Here is a 21,778-nt window from a genome sequence, read left to right on the forward strand (position 1 = left end):
TGCTAAATACTGAAACTCATTCACTCACTCACTGAAATTCATCAAATGATGAAAACTTAAAAGTTTCAGTATTTAGCATTATCAAGGTGCTGTTTGATGCTGTTTCCATGGGGCATGCTGACTGATTGCGCCACAAAGACCTGTACACTTAAACCACTCTTGTTGTGATCATCAAAAAAACATTGTGAAATGTTTTAGTGAAAATCTTTATAAAATCAGTGTTTTTGTATGATTTTGGGCTAGATGTGATTAAAGACGACTAATTTCTGCACCATGACAGTGGAAGCCCTTTTTCTGGTGGGATGATTCCAAAACACTCTTTTTAAGGGACAAGAAGTGGGAAACAGGCAGAAGTGAAAGAAAAAGGTAATTTTCTGTATATCTTGGAACTCTTCATGGACTCAGTGTTTTTCTGTGATTCTGGGCTAGGTCTGAGAAACCACTAATTTTATCACCATGAAAGTGGGAAGCTGTTTTACTAAGGAGTACCTCTCAGAACAGTGTTTTTATAAAAGAAACAGAAATGACGTCAAAATGTTTTTGTCTGAAACTGTTCACAGAACCGTTGTTTCTGTATACCTCTGGGCTAGATCTGATCAGAAAACACTAATTTTTCCACCATGGAAAGGTGTTTTGCTAAGGAGAACCTCTCAGAAACTGTTTTTATAAAAGAAACAGTGGGAAAAGGACAGAAGTGAGGACAAAATGTTTTTATCTATTTATACTGATTCTTTTTATAAAGTCTGTGCTTTTCTATGATTCTGGGCTAGATCTGATGAGAAACCACTAATCTTTCCACCATGAAAGTGGAAAGGTGTTTTGTGAAGGCAATGCCCCTAAAACACTGCTTTTCCGGAAGAAACAGTGGAAAAAAGGACAGAAGTAAAGCCAAAAGGTTTTTGTCTGTCCATACTGAAACTCTATAGAATCAGTGTTTCTCTATGATTCTGGGATAGATCTGATGACAAACCACTAATTTAATCATCATGAAAGTGGAAATGAGTTTTGCTGAGGCCATGATCCTAAAACACTGCTTTTACAGAAGAAACAGTGGGAAAAGGACAGAAGTGAAGACAAATTGTTTTTTACCTGTCTTTACTGAAACTCTTCATATAATCATTATTTCTCTGTAATTATGGGCTAGGTCTGATCAGAAAACACACATTTTTCCACCATGAAAGTGGAAATGTGTGTCCTCTGACTTTTCCTCCAGAACACCAGAAGGTCAAAGTTTTCTCTTGTTCAGTGAATAATCTCAAAATCTACTCTATAAATTTACTAAATGTCAACTGTAATTTGTGTTTAGTGCTAATTAGCATATGTTAGCATGCTAACATCAAAATAAGATGATGGACGTGTTAAATATTACACTTGCCAAACATTAGCATGGTGCTACCATGCACCAACTACTCCTCCTTTGTCAAGTCTTGATTTAATTTGCTCTATTAATTGCAGGGTAGCAGTTTCAGTGGAATGATTTGTTCTAAGGCCAAATATCATACAATGTAGACCAAAATTGCTTGTATTAAGAAATGTTGTCAGTTGTTTAATGACAACTTTCTCAGCAACCTCTGAGAGTAGCATGCTGGCGTTAGCGTTTTGTTTAGCCTCCGGAGCCTCCTTCTTCCTGTTTAAGTGAACTATCAAGTAAAAAACACAATACCCAAGAAAATGTGAACAAATCAATTTATTTCAGTTCAAAGGTGAAATCATCTCCTGATGAAAAAGTTATTTTTTATTTTCTAGGTGAAAGAATACATACATCAAATGAAGTCAGACAGAAAGACAGACAGTGGTATTAAATATAAAACAAAGTTAAACCCTCCCAAACACAACAAACTGACAGTAGCAGGGCTGGCTCCAAATCACTCTATTCAATCAGGTCAAAATAAGCTACAGACATTTCTAGATCTTTTGTATAATCACTCAGGAGAAATAGTTCAAATGTGGTCCTGTAAATGTAAATGTATAACTGTCATCCTGAGAATACAGTCATATCCAAGCAATTAAGAAGTGACCACAAATACTCAAATGAAATGCAATTTTTGTGAACAATTGAACTAACTGAGGTGAGAGTGAGCTGCCATCAGCCTTGCTGAACCCTGGCAGCAAGAGAAACCATGATACTAGTCTAGTTTAAACACCAATGTCCTTGGAAAAATCTTTATAAAATATTTTAACAGTGCAGTAAGCCACTCTGTCATGACTATATCTACCTCATCAGATTTGAGACAACAGGTACTACTGACTACCATCAGTGCTCATACTGACACAATCTCACATTTGTCACCTTCACTAAATGGAGCAGACCTAAAGGAACAGTTTGACATTTTAGGAAATACCCCTATCTTCCTTCTTTGGTGTGTTAGATGAAAGAACTGATACCACTATCATGCCTGTATGGTAAATATGAAGCTACAGCTAGCAGTTGGTTAACTTGGCTTAGTATAAATACTGGGAATCGGATGCCTAACTGACTGCCTGGTAACCTCACAATGATGACAAAACTCCAGGAAATCACAGTGCCTGAACAAGTAATTCAGCACAAATCTCCCCATAAACCCATGTGCTTTTCAGTTCATGTATGGATTAAACAATAAGATATACTGTAATGTGAGAATTAGTGAGTTGCAGGTGCTGGAGTTGGATTTTCTTACATTTGAACAGAGCTAGGTTATCTGTTTTCCCTGTTTCTAGTCTGTATGCTAAGCTACGTGAGAGTGGTATAAATGTTCTCATCTAACTCTCAGCAAGAAAGTGAATTACCATATTTCCCAAAATGTCAAACTATTTATTTAACATGTTCACATTGGAAGCAACAGAAAGAGCTGTATATGTGATACATCTGATACTGTTAATAACCTTTCAGCCAAATGACTTCAAGTGTGAACATCCTATTGTTTGGGGGTCCAAAAAAGAAAACTTAAGTTAATTTTCCTCCATTAGAGACACAACAACTAAGTGTAAAAAAAAGATAGAAAATGAACTTAGTTTTCTGACCTTGTGCATGTGAACACTGGGTTCATATCTGCTGTAATTATTGTATGTGATACCAATGTACCACCAGTAGCACTAGTGCATTCCCAACTTCTGCTGCTGAAATCAAGAGCTTGCTATCAAAATAATGATGGTAGTAGTGACATCTAGTGGCAGCAGAGGATATTTGGAGAGATGGCAAACATGAAAGCAGTGGATAAGAAACCAGTGAAAGAGAACAATGTACAGTATAATGTGCTAACCAAAGTGTTCCTGTGGAGTTATTTCATAGTGATTGTTAATTGGATTAATATATTTCCAATGCAAGCCCAATATGGGTAAATTCAAAGCAAAGTTTTTTTTTTCTTTTGTAAAAATATTCTCACACACGCACAGACTTACTAACTCACTGACTCAAAAATAAAACAGCAACTTGCTCTACTTTGCAATTTTATTTTCAGCAAAGCTGCCAGTCACAACTGAAGTCTGAGGAAAAATACTATTTAAAAAATCATGGCAAGTGGAAGGTCATGTTTGACTTTTTGCTTAGTGCTGCTCCCCCTCAGTTACTAAGCCTGTGAAGCTTTCCTTTCCAACAAGACACAGACTGTATGCTGTTTACAGAGGTGGAAGATTTAGCATCAACATTCTTACTCATTTTTAATCAATGGGTTGATTAATTGATTTGATTTCAGACAGATGTACACAAAAGCAGTTTATCATTTCCAGCCAGGAATTGATTTTGCTGAAAGGACAACTGTCGGTAGCGGTTTTTAATCATCAAAATGATTAAAATGATGTTTGTTGTATAAATTGGTTGGGGGAAAAAAAACCTATCTGGTTAACTTGCTTTAAACTGATAGTGGTATCCTTTTAAATCTTGTAAAAGGGGAGCATTTGATGGCTTCATGCATGATATCCAGCTAACAGATTGAGGCTAAAATTAACAGGTCCCAGACTAAAAATCAGCATCCTCAGATCAGACTGGTATTTTGTTCAAACTTAACCCTGTTTGGCTGCTACGCTTTGCATCTTTAAAGGTATACTGTGTAGGATTTGTTGGTTGCCATTTGTAAACACAACATTAAAAGTTCGACCCTCCTCCCCGTCTCAACGACACTAGCAGAGCACTCTCTCTCTGCACCCTCTCTGCTTTGCGTGTGTGTGTGTGTTTGTGTGTGTAGCTCAGCCCCACCCCTGGTCAAACAGACACAGACAGAGAGCAGAGTAGAGAGACAGAGAAGCAAAACATCCCAATCTTCACTCCATTAGCCCCCGTCAAAGTGGACAAAGTGCATGTGGTTTGCATTCATTGTGATTATTATGTAGGCTACAATGTGAAATTTCTGCAGTGGTGTTCATGATGTAGCAGTGCTGCTGCACCGCTGTTGAAAGCATTTAGGGGAAACAATGAAGCACATACAAAAACACAGTGATGTAACCCGGTCCACGTCCCGACCTCACCCTGTGAGCTGTTATTGGCTGAGGGCCAGACACCCACTGCCCAAAGATTGATGCCCAAAAATGTCCCGAACACAGCAAAATAACAAGAAAATATAGGCAGAGTCCCTGCAGATTAATGCACCACCACACTTCTACTGGGTCATAAGTGACGATTGAGAGGGATTACTTCTGTATGAGTCCATACATTGTTTTTTTAGGAAAATCCTACACAGTATGCTGTTAACATTAAAGGAGAAAAAGCTTTTAGGATGAGGACTAACTGATGTGCTTTAAAAATGTAACTGCATCTCAGGTAACATTGGCTGGGGCTGCTTGAGTGTAAACTTCCCCAAATTCGATTAAGTGTAGGACAGAGCTGCTAACATTAGCCTAAACTCTGATAGCATCCAGAACCGGCTTCCACACAGTGAGCAAATACTATACAGTAGATGTGTTAGCTGTGAATGGCTTTTTTAACCTGTAACCCCACAAACTAATGTAGTTTGCTAATGAAATGGTCTTGGCTGTGGAAATAAGATTCAGTTTCTGCTATTTAGCTGAACATGCTAAAGATTGCAACTTATCCTGAGAACAGACCAACACACTGTTTAATCCATTCCTTATTATACTCTTGTATTTGTAATTTTGGAAGGCTAATAAAGGGGAAAAAACTAAACTCTTTCTTCTCTTACTACAGGCCAGCTGTGCCTAGTTATGGTTACTAACTAAGCTATGATTGGACAATCACTGTTTGGGGGAGGGGTTTCGCGAACGGTTGATTCTGCAAGGTAAATTATAATCTCATCACTTGCATTGATTTTCAAACCAAACATTATCTGAATAAAAACCAAACACTGCAAAACCCTACCTTGATTGTGTTGAAATGAGCTGGGCACACACTTAAAGAAAACACTAAAAAAAGAAACCAGCATCCCAAAGTAGCGCAGTAATGACTCTTAAGTGATGATTTTCTATTAAACTAAATCATCTGAGAAGTTCAAACCTTCCACCCCCACACACAGCAGGAAGGGAAAATATATAAGGGTAAATATATTACTGTAACACTTCTTATACCATAGCAAACTAAACCATCTTTATCAAAAAATAGAGACCCGAATGCAGCTGATCAGCCATTTCCCATTCCACTTATTACTGACTGTTCAATGTTCAAATTTCATATTGCTGCATCATTGCTGTCTGTCTCGTAGATGATCACATATGATCAAATATGGAAATCGACAACACAATTCATCTCATCACTCCAACATGGCCATCCTTTCACCAGGATGAAGACTTGAAGGCCATCATGTACCCACAATTCTCTGGTTCATTATCTCATTTGTATTTATGACTATTTTATCCACCTTGCCACTCAACTTAGCCAGGATGGTAGTTTGTTTTTTGTTTTCATGGTATATTTTTTATTATTTAAACTTTCATTTGCAAAATCATTTCATCCATGTTCTGCTTTTTCTTGTTTTGTTAATACTGTGTGAGTCCAGATCAATGTCCTTTCTAAACCCAAGGGGGCCCACTTAAGGAGTTTCACAATTCACTGTTCTTTATAAATTCTTTTAGAAGACAGTGTTGCTGATTCAGGGCAGACTAGTAATGACAGAAGTTGAAAAATGACTTGAATGTATCAGCAGTTCTGGACGTACAAGGCAACAAGCACCCACAGCTCATTAATCATTTTAAGTTTAAACAAAAAAAAGTGCAAATTTAATATCAGGCCAAGCTCTACCAGCACTCATGCAGACAAAAGCCTCTTATGTCATACACTATTAACAAAAAGATTTTCAATGTTTTGACCCATGAAGTATTGACGGTCACTGTGGTAGAGGAACAGTTTGACATTTTGGGACCTATTCTTGCTGAGAATTAGATGACAAGATTGATACCACTCTCATGTATGAATGCTAAATATGAAATTACATGCTAATGCATGAGCTTTAAAAGTTCCGGTAGGTGGAATCTGTTACTTTTGGGTAGAGCCAGGTTAGCTATTTCCAGTCTTTATGCTAATCTAAGCTAACAGGCTGCTGGCTGTAGATTAATATTTAACACATAGTAATGCAAGTGGTATCAATCCTCTCATCTAACTCTTAGCAAGAAAGCAAAAAATGCATTTCCCAAAATGTGGAACTATTGCCTAAACTTAAGACTTGAGTAAGCATTAAAAAGAATACTTGAGCTATGATGATTTGTTCTGACCAGTGAGCTTCTCTTTTGGCACAAACACAACTTGGCAGGTAAAAACAAAATCATTATTAAAAATTTTACCAGTACCATTATCTGCCATTCAACAGTGAATACAGTGAAATTCTCTCAAATCCATCCTCAACGGCCATTTTACCCTGAATTTTCCTTTCTATTCTCTACAACAGACCAGATCAGTTCCTCAGAGTTTGACCTCTAGGCATCAGTGTTGCCGTTCTCCTCTGGCTGAAGCTGCTCCTTCTCAGTGCAGTCTTCTTGTGGGGGGCGGACCCGTTTAAAGAAACCCAACTGAAAGAGAAGAGAAGAAGAAGGGAGGGAATGATAATTACTATTACATTTAGTGCTGGAGCTGATGCAGTTAGCCTGACCAACCTGTAAACATTTTAAAGGATACTCCAGCAATTTCATGTTTCACATCCATAAAGTTTGGGGAATGGTGAGAGGCAGATTTTAAAAAAGATCAAGATATCTTGACCTTTATTGGCGGGGGGGACATGCATGCGCTAAGGAAAACTCGGTAGAGAGTCAGCAGCCATACCTTTCTCCGTTCTCTGTTTAGCGTTGTTAGGGTAGGCTCCCATGGTTGCTAACTTTGGGGCTAACCCCCTTCACTTTTCAGGCAGTTGGGGAAACAGACAAGACTTTTCTTGGTCTTGAAAGGCTGCAGCGTTTATTAACTGATACACTGTAGCCTGTACTGTACATTTACTGCCAGATTGACAACTTAATGGTAACATTTTCCTCTGTTCTGCTCACATTCACTGTCACTTTTCCGCTGCTCATTTTCTCCACTCGCTCAACCACACACTTGCTACACACGCACTGCCCTATTCATTAAAAGAGCTACACTACAAGAGTTTCCCAGACAACAACAAAGAGGTTGACTCATGTTTCCGAACAGCACTGCACAGAGGCCTGGGATGCATGGGAAATAAAGGTCCAGATAGGGAACACTGGTGTTCTATTTGATGTGTGATTGTTATTCTACGATTGTTAAATCCTGTTTATAGAAGGAAACTTCTTTACTTAAGTGAAATGTTGAAAAGTGGATTATTACAGGTGAAATGTGTATATTTCCACAGAGCTTAATTTCAGTTTTATTTTGCTCAACGGCATTTCTCTTTTTCATTAATTCCTTCCATCCAAATCAAACACCAGTCATCAACAGTAAATACTTAGAACAACAGGATGACTGTTTTAAATGTAGACTTTGTTTTTTAATTCGTCGGCTCTAATTTTCCTAATCTTCATGGTCTTGAGTTGTGGTTAAAAGATGGAGTTTAAAGGACTGGTGCGTAGGATTTAATGGCACCTAGCGGTGAGTTTGCAGATTGCAACCAACTAATTACCCTTCGCTCTCCACCTCCCCTCCAAGTGTGTAGGAGAACCTACGGTGGCCACGAAACTAAAAACGAAAAACACAAAAGGCCCTCCTCTAGAGCCAGTGTTTGGTTTGTCTGTTCTGGGCTACTGTCAAAACATGGCGGTGCAACATGGCGTCCTCCGTGGAAGAGGACCTGCTCCCTTTGTAGATATAAAGAGCTCATTCTAAGGTAACAAAAATGGAACAATTCTTATTTTCACACTAATTATACACTAATTAAGACATATTCATGAATATTATATAACGTTTCTGTCAGGTCCGTTCTGCTAGATGCCACTAAATTCTATACACTGTAACTTTAAAAGAAAGAAATGAAAAACAACCTTAAAAACTTCAGTTTAACAAACAGTAACACCAAGATGGAAACTGTAAATCTGTGTAAATCTCATTCTTCTCAGGTGTCAGTGTTTGTTCCTCACCTTATACATGATGAAGATGAGCAGTGCCAGCAGCAGCAGTCCTGCCAGTACAGCCAGAGCCACCACCCAGCCTGGTACTGGCTGGGGAATCTCTACCACCCACATCACTGATACACTCACCTGCAACACAAAAACACTTTTTACCCAGAGTGACTTGCAATAACAGAAGTTAATAAGTCCTTATATCATTTTCATGAAAAAACAACATGCTATACATTTATCATGCAACTTTTTATGAATGATCTTTAAATAACCAACTGGACTTCTGGCTAAACAAGCAGTTTCAAAGAAGAGCAGGATTAGAGCCAAAAATAATCAGTTATTAAAATGGGGGCAGAGTTAAGTATCACCAGGAAAAGACTAGCAACGAAGGCAGGCTTCATATTATGAAGCCTGTCACTGTTATGTAAGTCTTGCATGCTAGCTCTAGTCAGTCACAATGGTTATTTGAGGTTCTTTCCATTTTCTCTGTACTCGACTGTTATGGACAGAATTTCATTCAATAAAGAGCTACTGAAGAGGGAAAAGCTTGCCTAGCTAGTTAGCAGACTCCCTAGCTCTGTTGGAACAGTTACTGAAGAGGGGGGGAAAAAAGCTCTGCAAACTCAATAGTTTGGTTGCTCATGGCACAATAGGTTCAGACAATTTACTTAATAGACATAGTTGTACCAATAACTCCCAACTCTTAATGTTTGCAAACCATTCCTCTGTTGTGAAGCATGTAATACTCCCACAAAGGAAGGTAAATAATGTCACAACACAACAACGACAACAGATTCCACCATTTTGGATTATCCAGCTCTCCGTTCTCTCAAAGGTCGGTTCTGTCAGCACAGCTACACAGTATATATGTTATGTAATAACTTATATGCTGTGAAAAATGCGTGTAAAATCCATGGTTGACACTCAATATCTTGTAGTGGCAACATGTGGTTTGTCCAAGTGGTGTTGCTGTCTAGCTGTCCAAGATGGCCGATCAGCTTGCGCATGCACAACTCAAATCAATGGTTGATCCTGTAGTGAATCCTGTAGTGACACAGCTTGGGCACGGTGTGATGTTGTAGGTTAAAGTTCAAAATTGTAGGGCTGTAGTCAACCAAATAAATAAAGTCAACTGAAATTGTACGTAATTTTCAACTAATCGATTAGTCGTGGGGGCAGGGGGATTAAAAATTTTTGGATGGTACAGGACAGAGTGAACTCAGCAGCCACACATTTCTCCGCTCTCAATTTCTCTGTTTAGCATCTTCAGGTTAGGCTAACCTATTGTTGCTAAATTTGGAGCTAACCCCCTTCACTTTTCCAGCAGTTGGGGAAACAACAGACGTGACTTTTCTTGGTCTTGAGAAGCTGCAGCATTTATTAACTGTTACACTGTAGTCTGTACTGTACATTTACTGCCGGACTGACAACTTACTGCTAACCTTTTCCTCTGCTCCGCTCACATTCACCATCACTTTTCTGCCGCTTGCTCTTTCCCACCTGCTTTGCAGACATATTACGCAATGCCGTATTCCTTAACAGAGTTACACAACCAATAGTTTCCCAGGCAACAACACAGAGATTAACTCAGGTATCGGAACAGCGCTGTGCAGCGAATGGATATTTGGTGTTATTTTTGGCAACAAAAAAATTTTTTTGGCCTGGCGGGCGTTCTCGTTGTTATAATTATAGGAGAAACACTGATTCGGTAAACGTTCCGTACATTCAGTAAACGCTGAGTACAGTTAGACATAGCAGTCTCCATTAGGTGGGCAAGTTCAAAGTTGTGAAAACAACAGCGGTGTTTGAATACACAAACCACCCCCCCTCTGTTAGTCTGTCCCTCCCGCCGCAGGAAATAATGGATTAATCCTGGAAGGCTATTGATGTAGCACTTTTCTCCTTTTGTAAGTAACACTGCGATTATTCGACCAATGAGAATTTGGGAGCATATCGACCAACTAATCGACCAGGAGACTACAGCCTTACAAAATTGAACAGTGAAGTTGCATTGAGTTCAAAGCTGAAGTCAATGCAAGAATTTACTTCGCCCTTGTGAGCAAATCCACTGATTGCAGCAATTTCGCTGAAATTAATTGATGTTGGCATGAAATTTTGCAGTTTGAATGCTGGTGTGACCGGGCTTTTATCATTCTGTGGCACCGCCCACTAAGGTTTAATTTAACCAATGAAATCTCTCCTGGCTCCAGAGTAGTGTGGCTTCATAAAATGTTTCTATAAATTAAACTCCAAACACTAATGAGCTTCATTTCACACACCATCAATATTAGAACCAACTTATGTTAGGATGGCGAATCATAGCCACTCTGGCACAAAATCAAAAACGATTAAGAGACATATTGTAGACAGATATAATTTGGCTGTAGAAAGGCACATCGCACTCAGACAATACTGGAATTGTGCTTTTTCTACTGCATGCCGATGACTCATATTTGCATTTGTGTGCGTGTGTGTGTATGTGTGTCTTACAGTAGTGCTATTGGATGGCAGCTCCGACTTCAGGTTCTTGTACGGCATCTCTATGACGCTGAAGGAGGCCGTAGATCGAACGACATATGAACGATTCTGATTCTCAGCCTGAAAAGAAAAAAGCAGTCACTCATCTATCATTCAGCCACATTAGGCTCCATGATACAGATCCACCCAATGAGGGCAAATCATGTCCAAAAATATCCAAACAGGCCTAGAAACTAAAGAGCGTTCCATGAAAAGACAGTAGCCACTGTAAATGTAGCTTCTACCAAATATGTTAATGGGGATGATTTAACAAGACAGTGATGGTTAGCAGTTGCTGTGGTTAGCAGAGCGGACATGAATCAGAACATTAAAGTAACCAGATTGATTTGGACAGTTGATCGGAGCAGTTATGTTTATGGTGAGTATGTTGTTTGACAAAGGCTTTTATATACAGTAGATCTACTACATATGGGACGACAGAATAACATCTATAACCGATGTTGTACACATTCATGAAACTTATAGGAATGCTCACTGCTTGATTTTAGGTTGAATGTGCTGAAGAGTGATATCCGAAGAAGCTAAATCAATCACTTTATTTTCTTTCCAACAGTGATGTCGAGTGGGGTGGCTGTGGCTCAGGAGGTAGAGCAGGTCATCCACTAATCGGAGGATCGGCGGTTCGATTCCTGGCTCGTCCACTCCGCATGTCGATGTGTCCTTGGGCAAGATACTTAACCCCAAATTGCTCCTGATGGCTGTGCCATCAGTGTGTGAATGTGTGTGAATGATTAGATTTTCTCTGATAGGCAGATTGGGACCTTGCATGGTAGCCCCTGTACCCAATGTGTGAATGTGGTTTGTATTGTAAAAGCGCTGTGAGTGGTTGGAAGACCAGAAAGGCGCTATACAAGTACAGTCCATTTACCATGATGTCACAGGGTCCTGGAGTACAACTGTACATCACTGCAGCAAGGTGACAAGTTAAAGCACTGGATGTCAGCAAAAACACAATTTTCCTCTCTATTTTAGTCACTCTTTTAATTGATTTCCACAGCCCTGACTGCTGACTTAACATTAACCGTTGTTTCCATACTGAATGATTCCAAGTAGGCCTGATTCTTTTCACTACTGATTAATCTGCAGATTATTTCCTCGATTAGTTGATTAGTCATTTGGTGTGCTAAAAGTTTTTTTCAAACAGTTCAAACGCCAAAGATATTCAGTTTACAGTAATGTAAGACAAAGACTTAATTTTCTGTTGATTGTCTTATTGATGAATTGACTCATTGTGCGGCTCCAATTCCAAATATGAAACATTTCTTTGTGTTGTTTACAACATTTACTCTTTATGATGAATGTATTTTTAATATATAGCATTATTTTCAGAGTTAATACACCACAGTACTTTAAAATGTATTCAGCATCCTGTTAAAAACAATCTTAACTGGTAGGATCGATCATTATCAGGAAACAGGGAACAGATCCAAAGTCTGTTGTGCAAATGAACTATTTGAAGCAAATTTTAAAACCCAACAGCATGAGATAGTCAATGTGCGAAGTACATGTGTGAAGACTTCTTTACTTTGAACATCAATTTGATTGTTTTTTCATAATTTAGCTTCATCATGATACAGGTATATATTGACAGTTGAAGAATAAAGTTGTGATTCTGAATTCAAAAATAATGTATTTACCCTGAGGAAGTTGTTAACAGCCAATCTGGAGTAGATGAAGAGGATGGCATTCTTCCTTCTCTCCAGACGACCAACCTGACATTTCAGCCGCAGACACTCTGCCGTGGTGCAGTCCTACACACAGAGACACACACACCATTATTCATATAGAAAATAGTCAGTAGCATAGAGTTGCCTTACAGAGTGCGAATTTCCACTTAATTAACAATAGTCAGTTGTAATTAAATAACTGCAAATTTCATTTCCTGTCATCTCTCAACTGTTGCCTTTATTGGAAAAAGTACAGCAAAATTAGTAAGAAGCTCAGCCATTGTGATTGACTAGTATAAGTAGTGATTAACCATGATGATTAATTTGGCTGTCATTTTTTGGTGCGACCTGGCCTTTAGTCAGTCCCTTCTCATCAAAGTCAAAAAACTGACGATATGGTGAATTTTAGTACTTGCTGTTTTTATAACAGTACATATGCATACAGACCTGCTGCTTGAAAATATGTGAACCCTAAAGAGACAGTCAGTATTTTTATAAAAAATATGAAAAAAATGTAAATGTTACTCTATACCCCAATTCATAATACTGACATTCTAAATAACGGAAAACAGAAAAATGACATATTGTCATTGTTTATTTGACAAAAGTGGTTGCTCACAAAACCTCAGATTTCATGGGTGTAAAAATATGTGTATCCTTTCAGTTAATGTGGTATTGCCCCTCCTTTCACTGCAATAACCTCAACCAAAGGGTTTTTTTTAGGGACTAATCAGTCTCTCACATCCGCTTTAGGGGATTTTTGCCAACTCTTCCTTGCAGAACGCAGCCAGTCGAGTGAGGCTGAATGGACGTCTGGCATGAAATGCCTGCTTCAGGTCCCGCTACAGCATTTCAATTGGATTGAGGTCTGGACTTTGACAGGGCCACTCCTGACATACTAATCTTCTTCTTCAGCCATTCCTTGGTCGTTTTGCTGGAATGCTTTGGATCATTATCATGTTGCATGATCGATTTTTGACCAAGCTTTAACTTTAAAACAGACGACTTGAGGTTATGTTCCAGGATTTTACAATATTAATCAGAATTCATGATTCTCTGGACTATGTGGAGTTGTCCAGCTCCTGTGGACGAAAAGCAGGGCCAGATCTTAACGTTCCCATTGGCATGCTTCACTGTTGGGTTGTTTTGGTGGTATGCAGTTATGACTTTTCACCAAACATGGTGGTTTTGGTTGTGACCAAAGAGTTCAATTTTGGACTCATCTGACCACAGAATGGACATCCAGATAGCGTCAGGTTTCTCCAAGTGCTCTCTGGCAAAGTTGAGACGGGCAGCTTTGTTCGTTTTTTGAGAGCTGAGGCTTCTTCCAGGCAACCCTCCAATGCAAGTCATGTTGACTGAGTTTTCTTCTTATTGTGGAAGCATGCACATGGATCCTAGATACTGCAAAAGAGGTCTGGGTCAGCTTTTACCTGAATTATCATTTTTCTTGCGGCTCTTGCAGATATTTTAGGTCGTCCACTTCTAGGCAAAGTTGCAGTCATTTTCAGTGCTCTCCATTTGTAGACGGTCTGCGTCATGGCAGACTATGAGATGTAAATTCATCTCACGGTCTACTAGATGAATTTACAGCATTTCCTAGACAAATGTGATGTCACTACCCTCTTCCTGAGTTCCTCTGAGATTTCTTTTCATCTTGGCATGATTGACCTGTAAGGGTTCACTTTGGTAATACTAAACTGACCTGGTTTGATCTCTATTTCAGTATATGGGACCAATAAACATACACCTGTCATTTCATATAACAAATACTGGTTCTGATTAAATAAAGAAATAACGCTAAAACAATAGAAAACTCCATATTGCTCAAGAGGTTAACATACTTTGAAACAGCCTGTACACCTACAGTGTTGATACTTTTGAAAATAATATAATTCTAGATCAAGTTTCTAATAAATTAAACTGTCCTACAATAAATACACACAGCAGCTACTGAGAATGAAATGTCACATATGAATTAAACCTCCAGGTTTGTATGTGTGTGTGTGTGTGTGTGTGTGTGTGTGTGTGTGTGTGTGTGTGTGTGTGTGTGTATGTATACCAGAGTTTGCAGGTCGTTCTGTGTCTCTCTTGACTCCAGGTCTCTCTTGCGGACATGGTTTCGGTTTCTTCCCTCAGTCTCTCTCTCTCTGGGTGGCACACTGCTGGTGTTCTTTGCTGAGGACAGTGGATTCTGACACACACACACACACACACACACACACACACACACACACACACACACACACACAGTTTACTATGCAATTGGTGCTGAGAATGGGACTGTGTAAAATTATATAGGTTGAAGGATTTCCAGTCATATTAAAATTATTACTCTAAAAGGCACATTATGCAGGATTTGTTGTTTGGTGTTTGTAAACACACAGCATTCAAAGTTGGCCCCAGCTCACCGGCTCACCCAGCGAGCGAGCAAGCGACACAGAGAGAGATTAACGGTGGTTGAATGAGCTAGAGATTGAATGAAGAAAGCAAGTGGCGCTGGCAAGAACAAAGCTGTGAATCAGGTAAATAAAACGTTACTGCTGATTGTTTCACAGCAGTTATGTTTTAAAGCACAAATACACACGCCCACACCTCGGCACACCACGGCACAACCTTGTGGGAAGGTGCTGCATTACCAGATTTGGTGTGAATGCACAGCTTCATCCTGTCCACTGTGGCCGCTCTGCTCTGCATGTGTGTGTGTCAGTCAAACAGACACACTGACAGCAGAGGAGCAGCACACAGCAGCACTCTGCATACAGCAGAGGAGAGACGGAAGCACATAAAAACACAGTGATGTAACCTGGTCACTATGCTACGAGTTCCGACCACACACCCTGTGCACTCTTATTGGCTGGGGCCTACACACCCACTACCCAAGGAATGATGCCCAGAAATGTCCTGAACTAAAATAATAAGGTAGTTAGAAAGTACAGGCAGGGGGTAGGGTCCCTGCAGATAAATACACTGTCACATATTTCATAAGTCGTAAGTGATGATTGAGAGGGATTGTTTTTTAGGAAAATCCTACATAGTGTGCCTTTAAGTTTGATTTAAAGGGGACCTGTTATGCTTTTCCTTATTTGCAGTCATATATATATATATATATATATATATATATATATACATATACACATATATAATGTTACAATGATATTAAACGTGGCTTAAGTGTCAAATAATGAGGTATATGTGTATAGAAGTAATCCCTGTGAGCAAAAAGCACCGGCTTCAAACTGCTTCCACGTACAGCACGCATGTTGTTCACTGCTCCACTCCGCTAACATTATGGCATTTTTACATTGTTATGGGGTTAGTCACACTAAGCCATGACTGGCGCACTGTGACTGTTTTTCCATTACACAGCAGGGCAAAGTAACTGAGCAGTTTATCTGTTGTTATCAGTTTATCTGGTCATCTGCAGCGCAGCTCTTCATCAAACATCATCATCACTGTGACTGTATCTACTTGTTCTCTTCCTCTATTCCTGCATTATTTTTGACTGATCCGCTCAACAAATGGCTCCAAATATCTCTAAATCTTGTTGTATAGAACTGTTTTTATTAAAGAATAGCACCACTAACAAAGCTCTGCTAATTCAGTGGTGAACACATTTCATTTCCTATCGATTCTTCAAAATAAAAACCTCCTGTTATTTAGTCATTTAAGAGCTTTTAATATGAAGCAGTAAAGCATGAAATATTGTGTTTTCATTGGCAGTAACTTAAATGATACCAATAAGTGCCGCCCCTAGCTAGGCGTCCTGAAGCTGGATAATCAGAACTGAGTGGGCTCATCGGGAGGGGGGTCTTAAAGAGACAGGAGCTAAGACTCACTGTTAGAAACAGAGGCTGAACTAAGGGTCAGTAGGTAAAAGGATCAGTGTAAGATAAATAAGGAGTGTAAGATAAATGTGGAGTGTAAGATAAATAAGGAGTTTTTTGAACATGAAGCATGCAAAGCTACTCTAGTGGAGCCTCAGAATAATAATATAGAGCTGGAAATGAGCATAATAGGTCCTCTTTAAAACACAGAAATGTGGATAATCATAAAATTGCGTTTTTTCAAATTATTCTTCAGCGTATGTATTAGAACAGTAGAACAACGATTCCCCTTAAAATGACGCTATCTTTGAGGTGCCAGCCAAACAGAATCACCTGATTCGTCAGAGAGGTTACAGGGTGTGTATGGCCGTGTCTACAGGGCTAACCTGCTGTTATTACTGCCTGATAATTCCCCTGGACTGTCATCGTGTTTGACTCCATTATGTATAACAAGTACAAGCCTATAATTAATACTATTTGAATTACTGACAAATCCAGAGATATGGGCTGCACGCCGCTCTGCACTCTCATATAGTGATGGAGCCTCCATCCTACATGTCTTTTGCATTAAGATAGTTAAACTGCCAGCAGTTTTTGTTTACGTAGTTTGTGCTCCGCTTCATTCACAGTTATTCTAAAAATATTTTGCCACAAAGCTTACTGGCCAACTGCCATTTTAGCTTGACAAATAACTGTGAGAAACTGCAACAGCTTAAAAATTGATCCAGTCCTATTACCATAAAATCAGCTTGTTATGGTCAGAGTGTAAATATGACAATTGCCTGGCAGCATTACTGAGGTTTGGAGAATCATCTTCAGCATGTAAACACACAGACACACATGGATACACAAGCAAAGGTGATAAAAACTTCAAGTTCCCACAGATGTTTTCCCTGGACACAGAAGCAAATTCTGACAAAAATTCCCAGAAATTACCTGGACATGTATGTGCATTCTATTGTGTGTGCTTGCTTTTGTGTATTCTCACCGAGACGTTGAGCGGGTTGATCTCCATGTCGGTGGTGCAGTTGATGGGTCCCTCAGTCTCGTAGCTGGTGATGTAGAGCAGAGAGCCATTCTTGAACTGGTATGGCCATTCCACCTCCAGGGCTGCCTTACTGAAGGTACTGGGCCCACTGTTTAGGAGCTGAGAGGAGGCAAAAATGCCAGGATTTTAAATTATTGCTTCAAAGAACAATGTGCTCAGCCAATACTGCAGAGCTGAAACCATCAGTCCATGAATCGGATATTCGCTACACTGAAAATTAATGTGAAACTTTTTTCATAATTTATCGATTTGATGATATTGATCATTAGAGCAATTTTTTAAAAACAGAAATGGCAAATTAGCATCTTAAACATGAATATTCTATTTATCTTGGTCTTCTATGATAGTAAATTAAATAAACTTAGCACAAAAAGTAAGGAAATTTGTGTTTGGTAGATTATTTCTTTGTTGTAACAATGCTTCCTGGTAATCTTATGGTAAATCTTATGCTGTTAGAAAGCCTGTTTATTTCCCTTTTAAATGATGTCACATTTGTAAAGAACATGCATTTGAGTACGTGGGTTGCGCCCATGAAAAATTTGCCAAATCTTCTCTGCCAATGCCAAACAGCTTATTTTGCCTGTGAGCATGAGCCCTGCTACAGTGGTCAGTAGGTGTCTGCTTAGAGAATCGGCATGCCACGTTTGTACCATCTCCAAAGTGAAGGCCAAGTTCCATATAACGGGGGATGTCAGAGACAGGCTGCGAAGTGAGCGTCCCAAGAAGACAACACCCTAAGAACACCGTTTCCTCACCCTGTCAGGACTTAGGTACCGTAGGCTGTCTTCTACAGATTTGAAGTCAAGGTTTGCAGTACGATATGGCCGACGGCTCACTGCCCAGACAATCCGGAACAGACTGCACACAGCCAATCTCCAGTCTAGGGCTGCAAGGAGGCCTATCATGCCTGCCCTTCAGCATAAGGCCTGTTTGCACTGGTGTCAGAAACAAATGCAATGGAACCTGAACATGTGGAGGAACGTTATGTTCAGCGATGAGTCCAGATTCTGCCTACGGCAGTTGGATCATAGGGTCAAAGTGTGGAGAAGATGCGGAGAATGCTATGCTGATTGCTGCACCGACAGAGTAACATCTTTTGGTGGAGGCAGTGTGATGGTGTGGGGCAGCATCTCCCTCGCTGGAAAAACGAAACTTGTCATCATAGGAGGCGATCTCAATGCAGAGATATCGAGATGAGATTCTGCAACCAGTGGCAATCCCATATCTCCACAGTCTGGGACTGAACTCTATCCTCCAAGATGACAACGCTCGCCCCCAGAGCGGGGTTTATCAGAGACTACCTCCAGAATTTGGGAGTGGAGCGGATGGAATGGCCTGCCAGCAGTCCTGACCTCAACCCCATTGAACACTTGTGGGATCAGCTTTGGCGTGCTGTTCGTGCCAGAGTGACCAACACAACCACCTTGGCTGACTTGCGACAACTGCTGGATGCCATCCTACAGCAGTGTGTGACCAGGCTGGTGACCAGCATGAGGAGGAGGTGCCAGGCTGTTGTGGCTGTGTATGGTTCTTCCACACGCTACTGAGGCTCCTGTTTGTTAATGAATACATTTTTAAATGGCCAATATGTCTTGTTTCTTCAAACTTCATTCATCCAATCCACCAAACACCAAACACCAAACAAGAGTCAATGACAGAATAAGCTGTTTGGCATTGGCAGAGAAGATTTTCATGGACGCAACCCACATACTCAGCTCTGCTGCTCATCCCACAAATGCATGTTCCTTACAAATGTGGCACCATTTAAAAGGGAAATAAACAGGCTTTCCAACAGTATAAGATTTATTGCCAAGAAGCATTGTTACGACAAAGAAATAATCTACCAAACACAAATTTCCTTACTTTTTGTGCTAAGTGTATTTGTGAGTTTTGGATTGCTGGTTAGACAAAACAAGACATTTGAAGATGTTATCCTGGGCTCTGGAAACTTCTGATGAGCGTTTTTCATGCTTTGCTGACGTTTTACAGACTAAACAATTAGCAAATAATGATCAATCAAGAACATAATGTTTAATTGCAACCCTACAAATACTGCTTTCTCATTGGTCTATTAAGACCCTTTCAGATATTATGTACATGTGATTGCATGTCTGATTAATCATCTGCTTCACTTTCACATGAGTGTCAAGGTTGCAATCTAATGAAGCCTGACCTTGAACATTTCTAGAACACTTTAAACATGGAACAGGTCAAACTGAATGTTATGAGATTAATGTAAAGATCACAGCAGCACAAGCATATCAAATATGCATCTTGTTTTGGCTTCAGAGGTCACTGTAATAAATGAATCACTCATCTCTTGCACAAAGGAAATAAAATCTGTTTAATGAACCTCAAGACACTCTGAACAAGCATTTTTTGGCTCTTCAGTAGAAGCTTGTATGATGAAAAACATTAAAAACAGGCTAAAAAAATTCATCACTGATGCAGTCTGCTAAACATCTGAGAACACTCTACCTCCTTCATATGTTATTTTCCAACTCAGTTGTTCTCCCTCAGTGACACCTCTTCCTCTCACACACACCAGCTGGCAAATATCACCTAGCATTGTGGTTCCTTCCATAAATGTCTAAATAAAGCTGTAACCAACACTGATGTAAAAGACACCTACCTGAATGGCAAAAATCTGTCACTAACATAATTAATGTATTCCATGTGTGAAAAGGGCTTTATTTCTTCCTCTTTGCAAAACACTTAAGGTTTCACAGATTGGCTAAAAAAGGCTTGACAGCGGCTGTACTAAGGAGTGCCATCACTCATTTGGAGGGAAATAATTTGAAAGAGAACCAGATTGGAAGCCTTTGAAAGGATGCAACTCAAACACCTGGTACAACCTGGACTCATTCTTAAAGTACAACAACTTTAAGAATGAGTCATTATTCTAGAACATGCGCTTCAACAAGCAGCAACAAAGTCTGGTAGCTCTCAATTTTTACTAAATTTTACTTATTTTTGTTGTCAACTCTCTGCCCAACAAAAGTGATGAGCTGGAGATACTGGTGAAGAAACAAAGTATACCAGGAGTGCAGCCTCATGTGTTTTACTGAAACCTGGTTGAATCAAAACATCTCCTGACTCCTGTGTGGAACTACCTGGCTTCACTCTCATACAGAAGGACAGAGACACTAATAGTGGAAAGAAGAAAGGAGGAGGACTGGCTTTATTTGTGAATCAGAGATGGTGTAATCCTTTGCATATTACTGTCAAGGAGAAGATGTGCTGTCCAGATATTGAATTATTGGCAGTTGGTATGAGACCATACTATGTACCAAGAGAATTCAGTCATATCATAAAACTTGTGTACATTCCTCCCAAGGCAACTGCTGAAGTTCCATGTGAAGTTCTCCATGAAACTGTTGCCAGGATATAGACTAAACATCCTGAGGCACTTGTATTAATATCTGGAGATTTCAACCATGTGAAACTGTCTTCCCACCTGACTGGATTTACAGTTTGTTAATTGTCCTACATTGGACATTGAAGTGGTGCACACCTACAAATATCTAGGGGTCCTTGTGAATGACAAGCTGGACTGGTCCCCTAACACCGACACCCTCTACAGGAAGGGGGCAGAGCCACCTGTTCTTCCTGCGGACACTGAGGTCCTTTGATGACTGTGTGGAAATGATGACCATGTTCTACCACACGGTGGTGGCCAGTGCACTTTTTTTTGCTGCAGTGTGCTGGGGAGGCAGCCTTACAGACAAAAACACCAAGCGATTAGACAAGGTGGTCAAAAAAGTGGGCTCAGTGCTGGGCAGGAGATTGGACCCGCTAAGATCTGTGGTGGAGAGACACACACTGAACAAACTGAAAGCTATAATGGACAATAGAAGACACCCTCTCCACTGCCTCCTGGAGCAGCAGAGGAATAGCTGCAGCAGTTGGCTCCTCTCACTGTGCTGCAGAATGGAGCGATTCAGGAGATCCTTCGTCCCCACAGCAACAAGACTGTTCAATGCCTCCTGAATTGACTGGATAGTTTTGTTTTTTTTTGTTTTTATATTTTGATGAGCTCTTGACAATTTTAATTTCCGTCCTGGAATCAATAAAGTAATATCTATCTATCCATCTATCTATCTATCTATCTATCTATATTTTCTCCTCAGCGTGCTCTGCTTAAGGGGTTCTCAACCTTTTCTAACTTAAGGCCCAAGTTCTTTCTGAAGACATCCTTCCCAAATAAATGAAAAAAAACAAAACAAAACCAAAACATGACAAAAAAACTGGGCTGTAAATATGTGTTATGCCAC

General features: G+C 39.8%; 1 protein-coding gene across 1 annotated transcript in view; it reads right to left on the reverse strand.

Annotated features, from left to right (window-relative positions):
- Positions 1 to 1,672: 1,672 nt before the first annotated feature.
- The window catches only part of itgav (integrin, alpha V), an 89,892-nt gene continuing 69,786 nt past the window's right edge, over positions 1,673 to 21,778 (reverse strand). Inside the window, exons 27-32 of the mRNA XM_042425689.1 lie at positions 17,445 to 17,603; positions 14,692 to 14,823; positions 12,600 to 12,713; positions 10,915 to 11,022; positions 8,443 to 8,562; positions 1,673 to 6,927 (exon numbers count right to left, since the gene is read on the reverse strand). Coding sequence (XP_042281623.1) covers positions 6,835 to 6,927; positions 8,443 to 8,562; positions 10,915 to 11,022; positions 12,600 to 12,713; positions 14,692 to 14,823; positions 17,445 to 17,603 — 726 coding nt within the window. The 3' untranslated portion in view covers positions 1,673 to 6,834. The remainder of the gene's footprint in view (positions 6,928 to 8,442; positions 8,563 to 10,914; positions 11,023 to 12,599; positions 12,714 to 14,691; positions 14,824 to 17,444; positions 17,604 to 21,778) is intronic.

Source organism: Thunnus maccoyii, chromosome 11 (assembly GCF_910596095.1).
Source record: "Thunnus maccoyii chromosome 11, fThuMac1.1, whole genome shotgun sequence".
NCBI lineage: Eukaryota > Metazoa > Chordata > Actinopteri > Scombriformes > Scombridae > Thunnus > Thunnus maccoyii.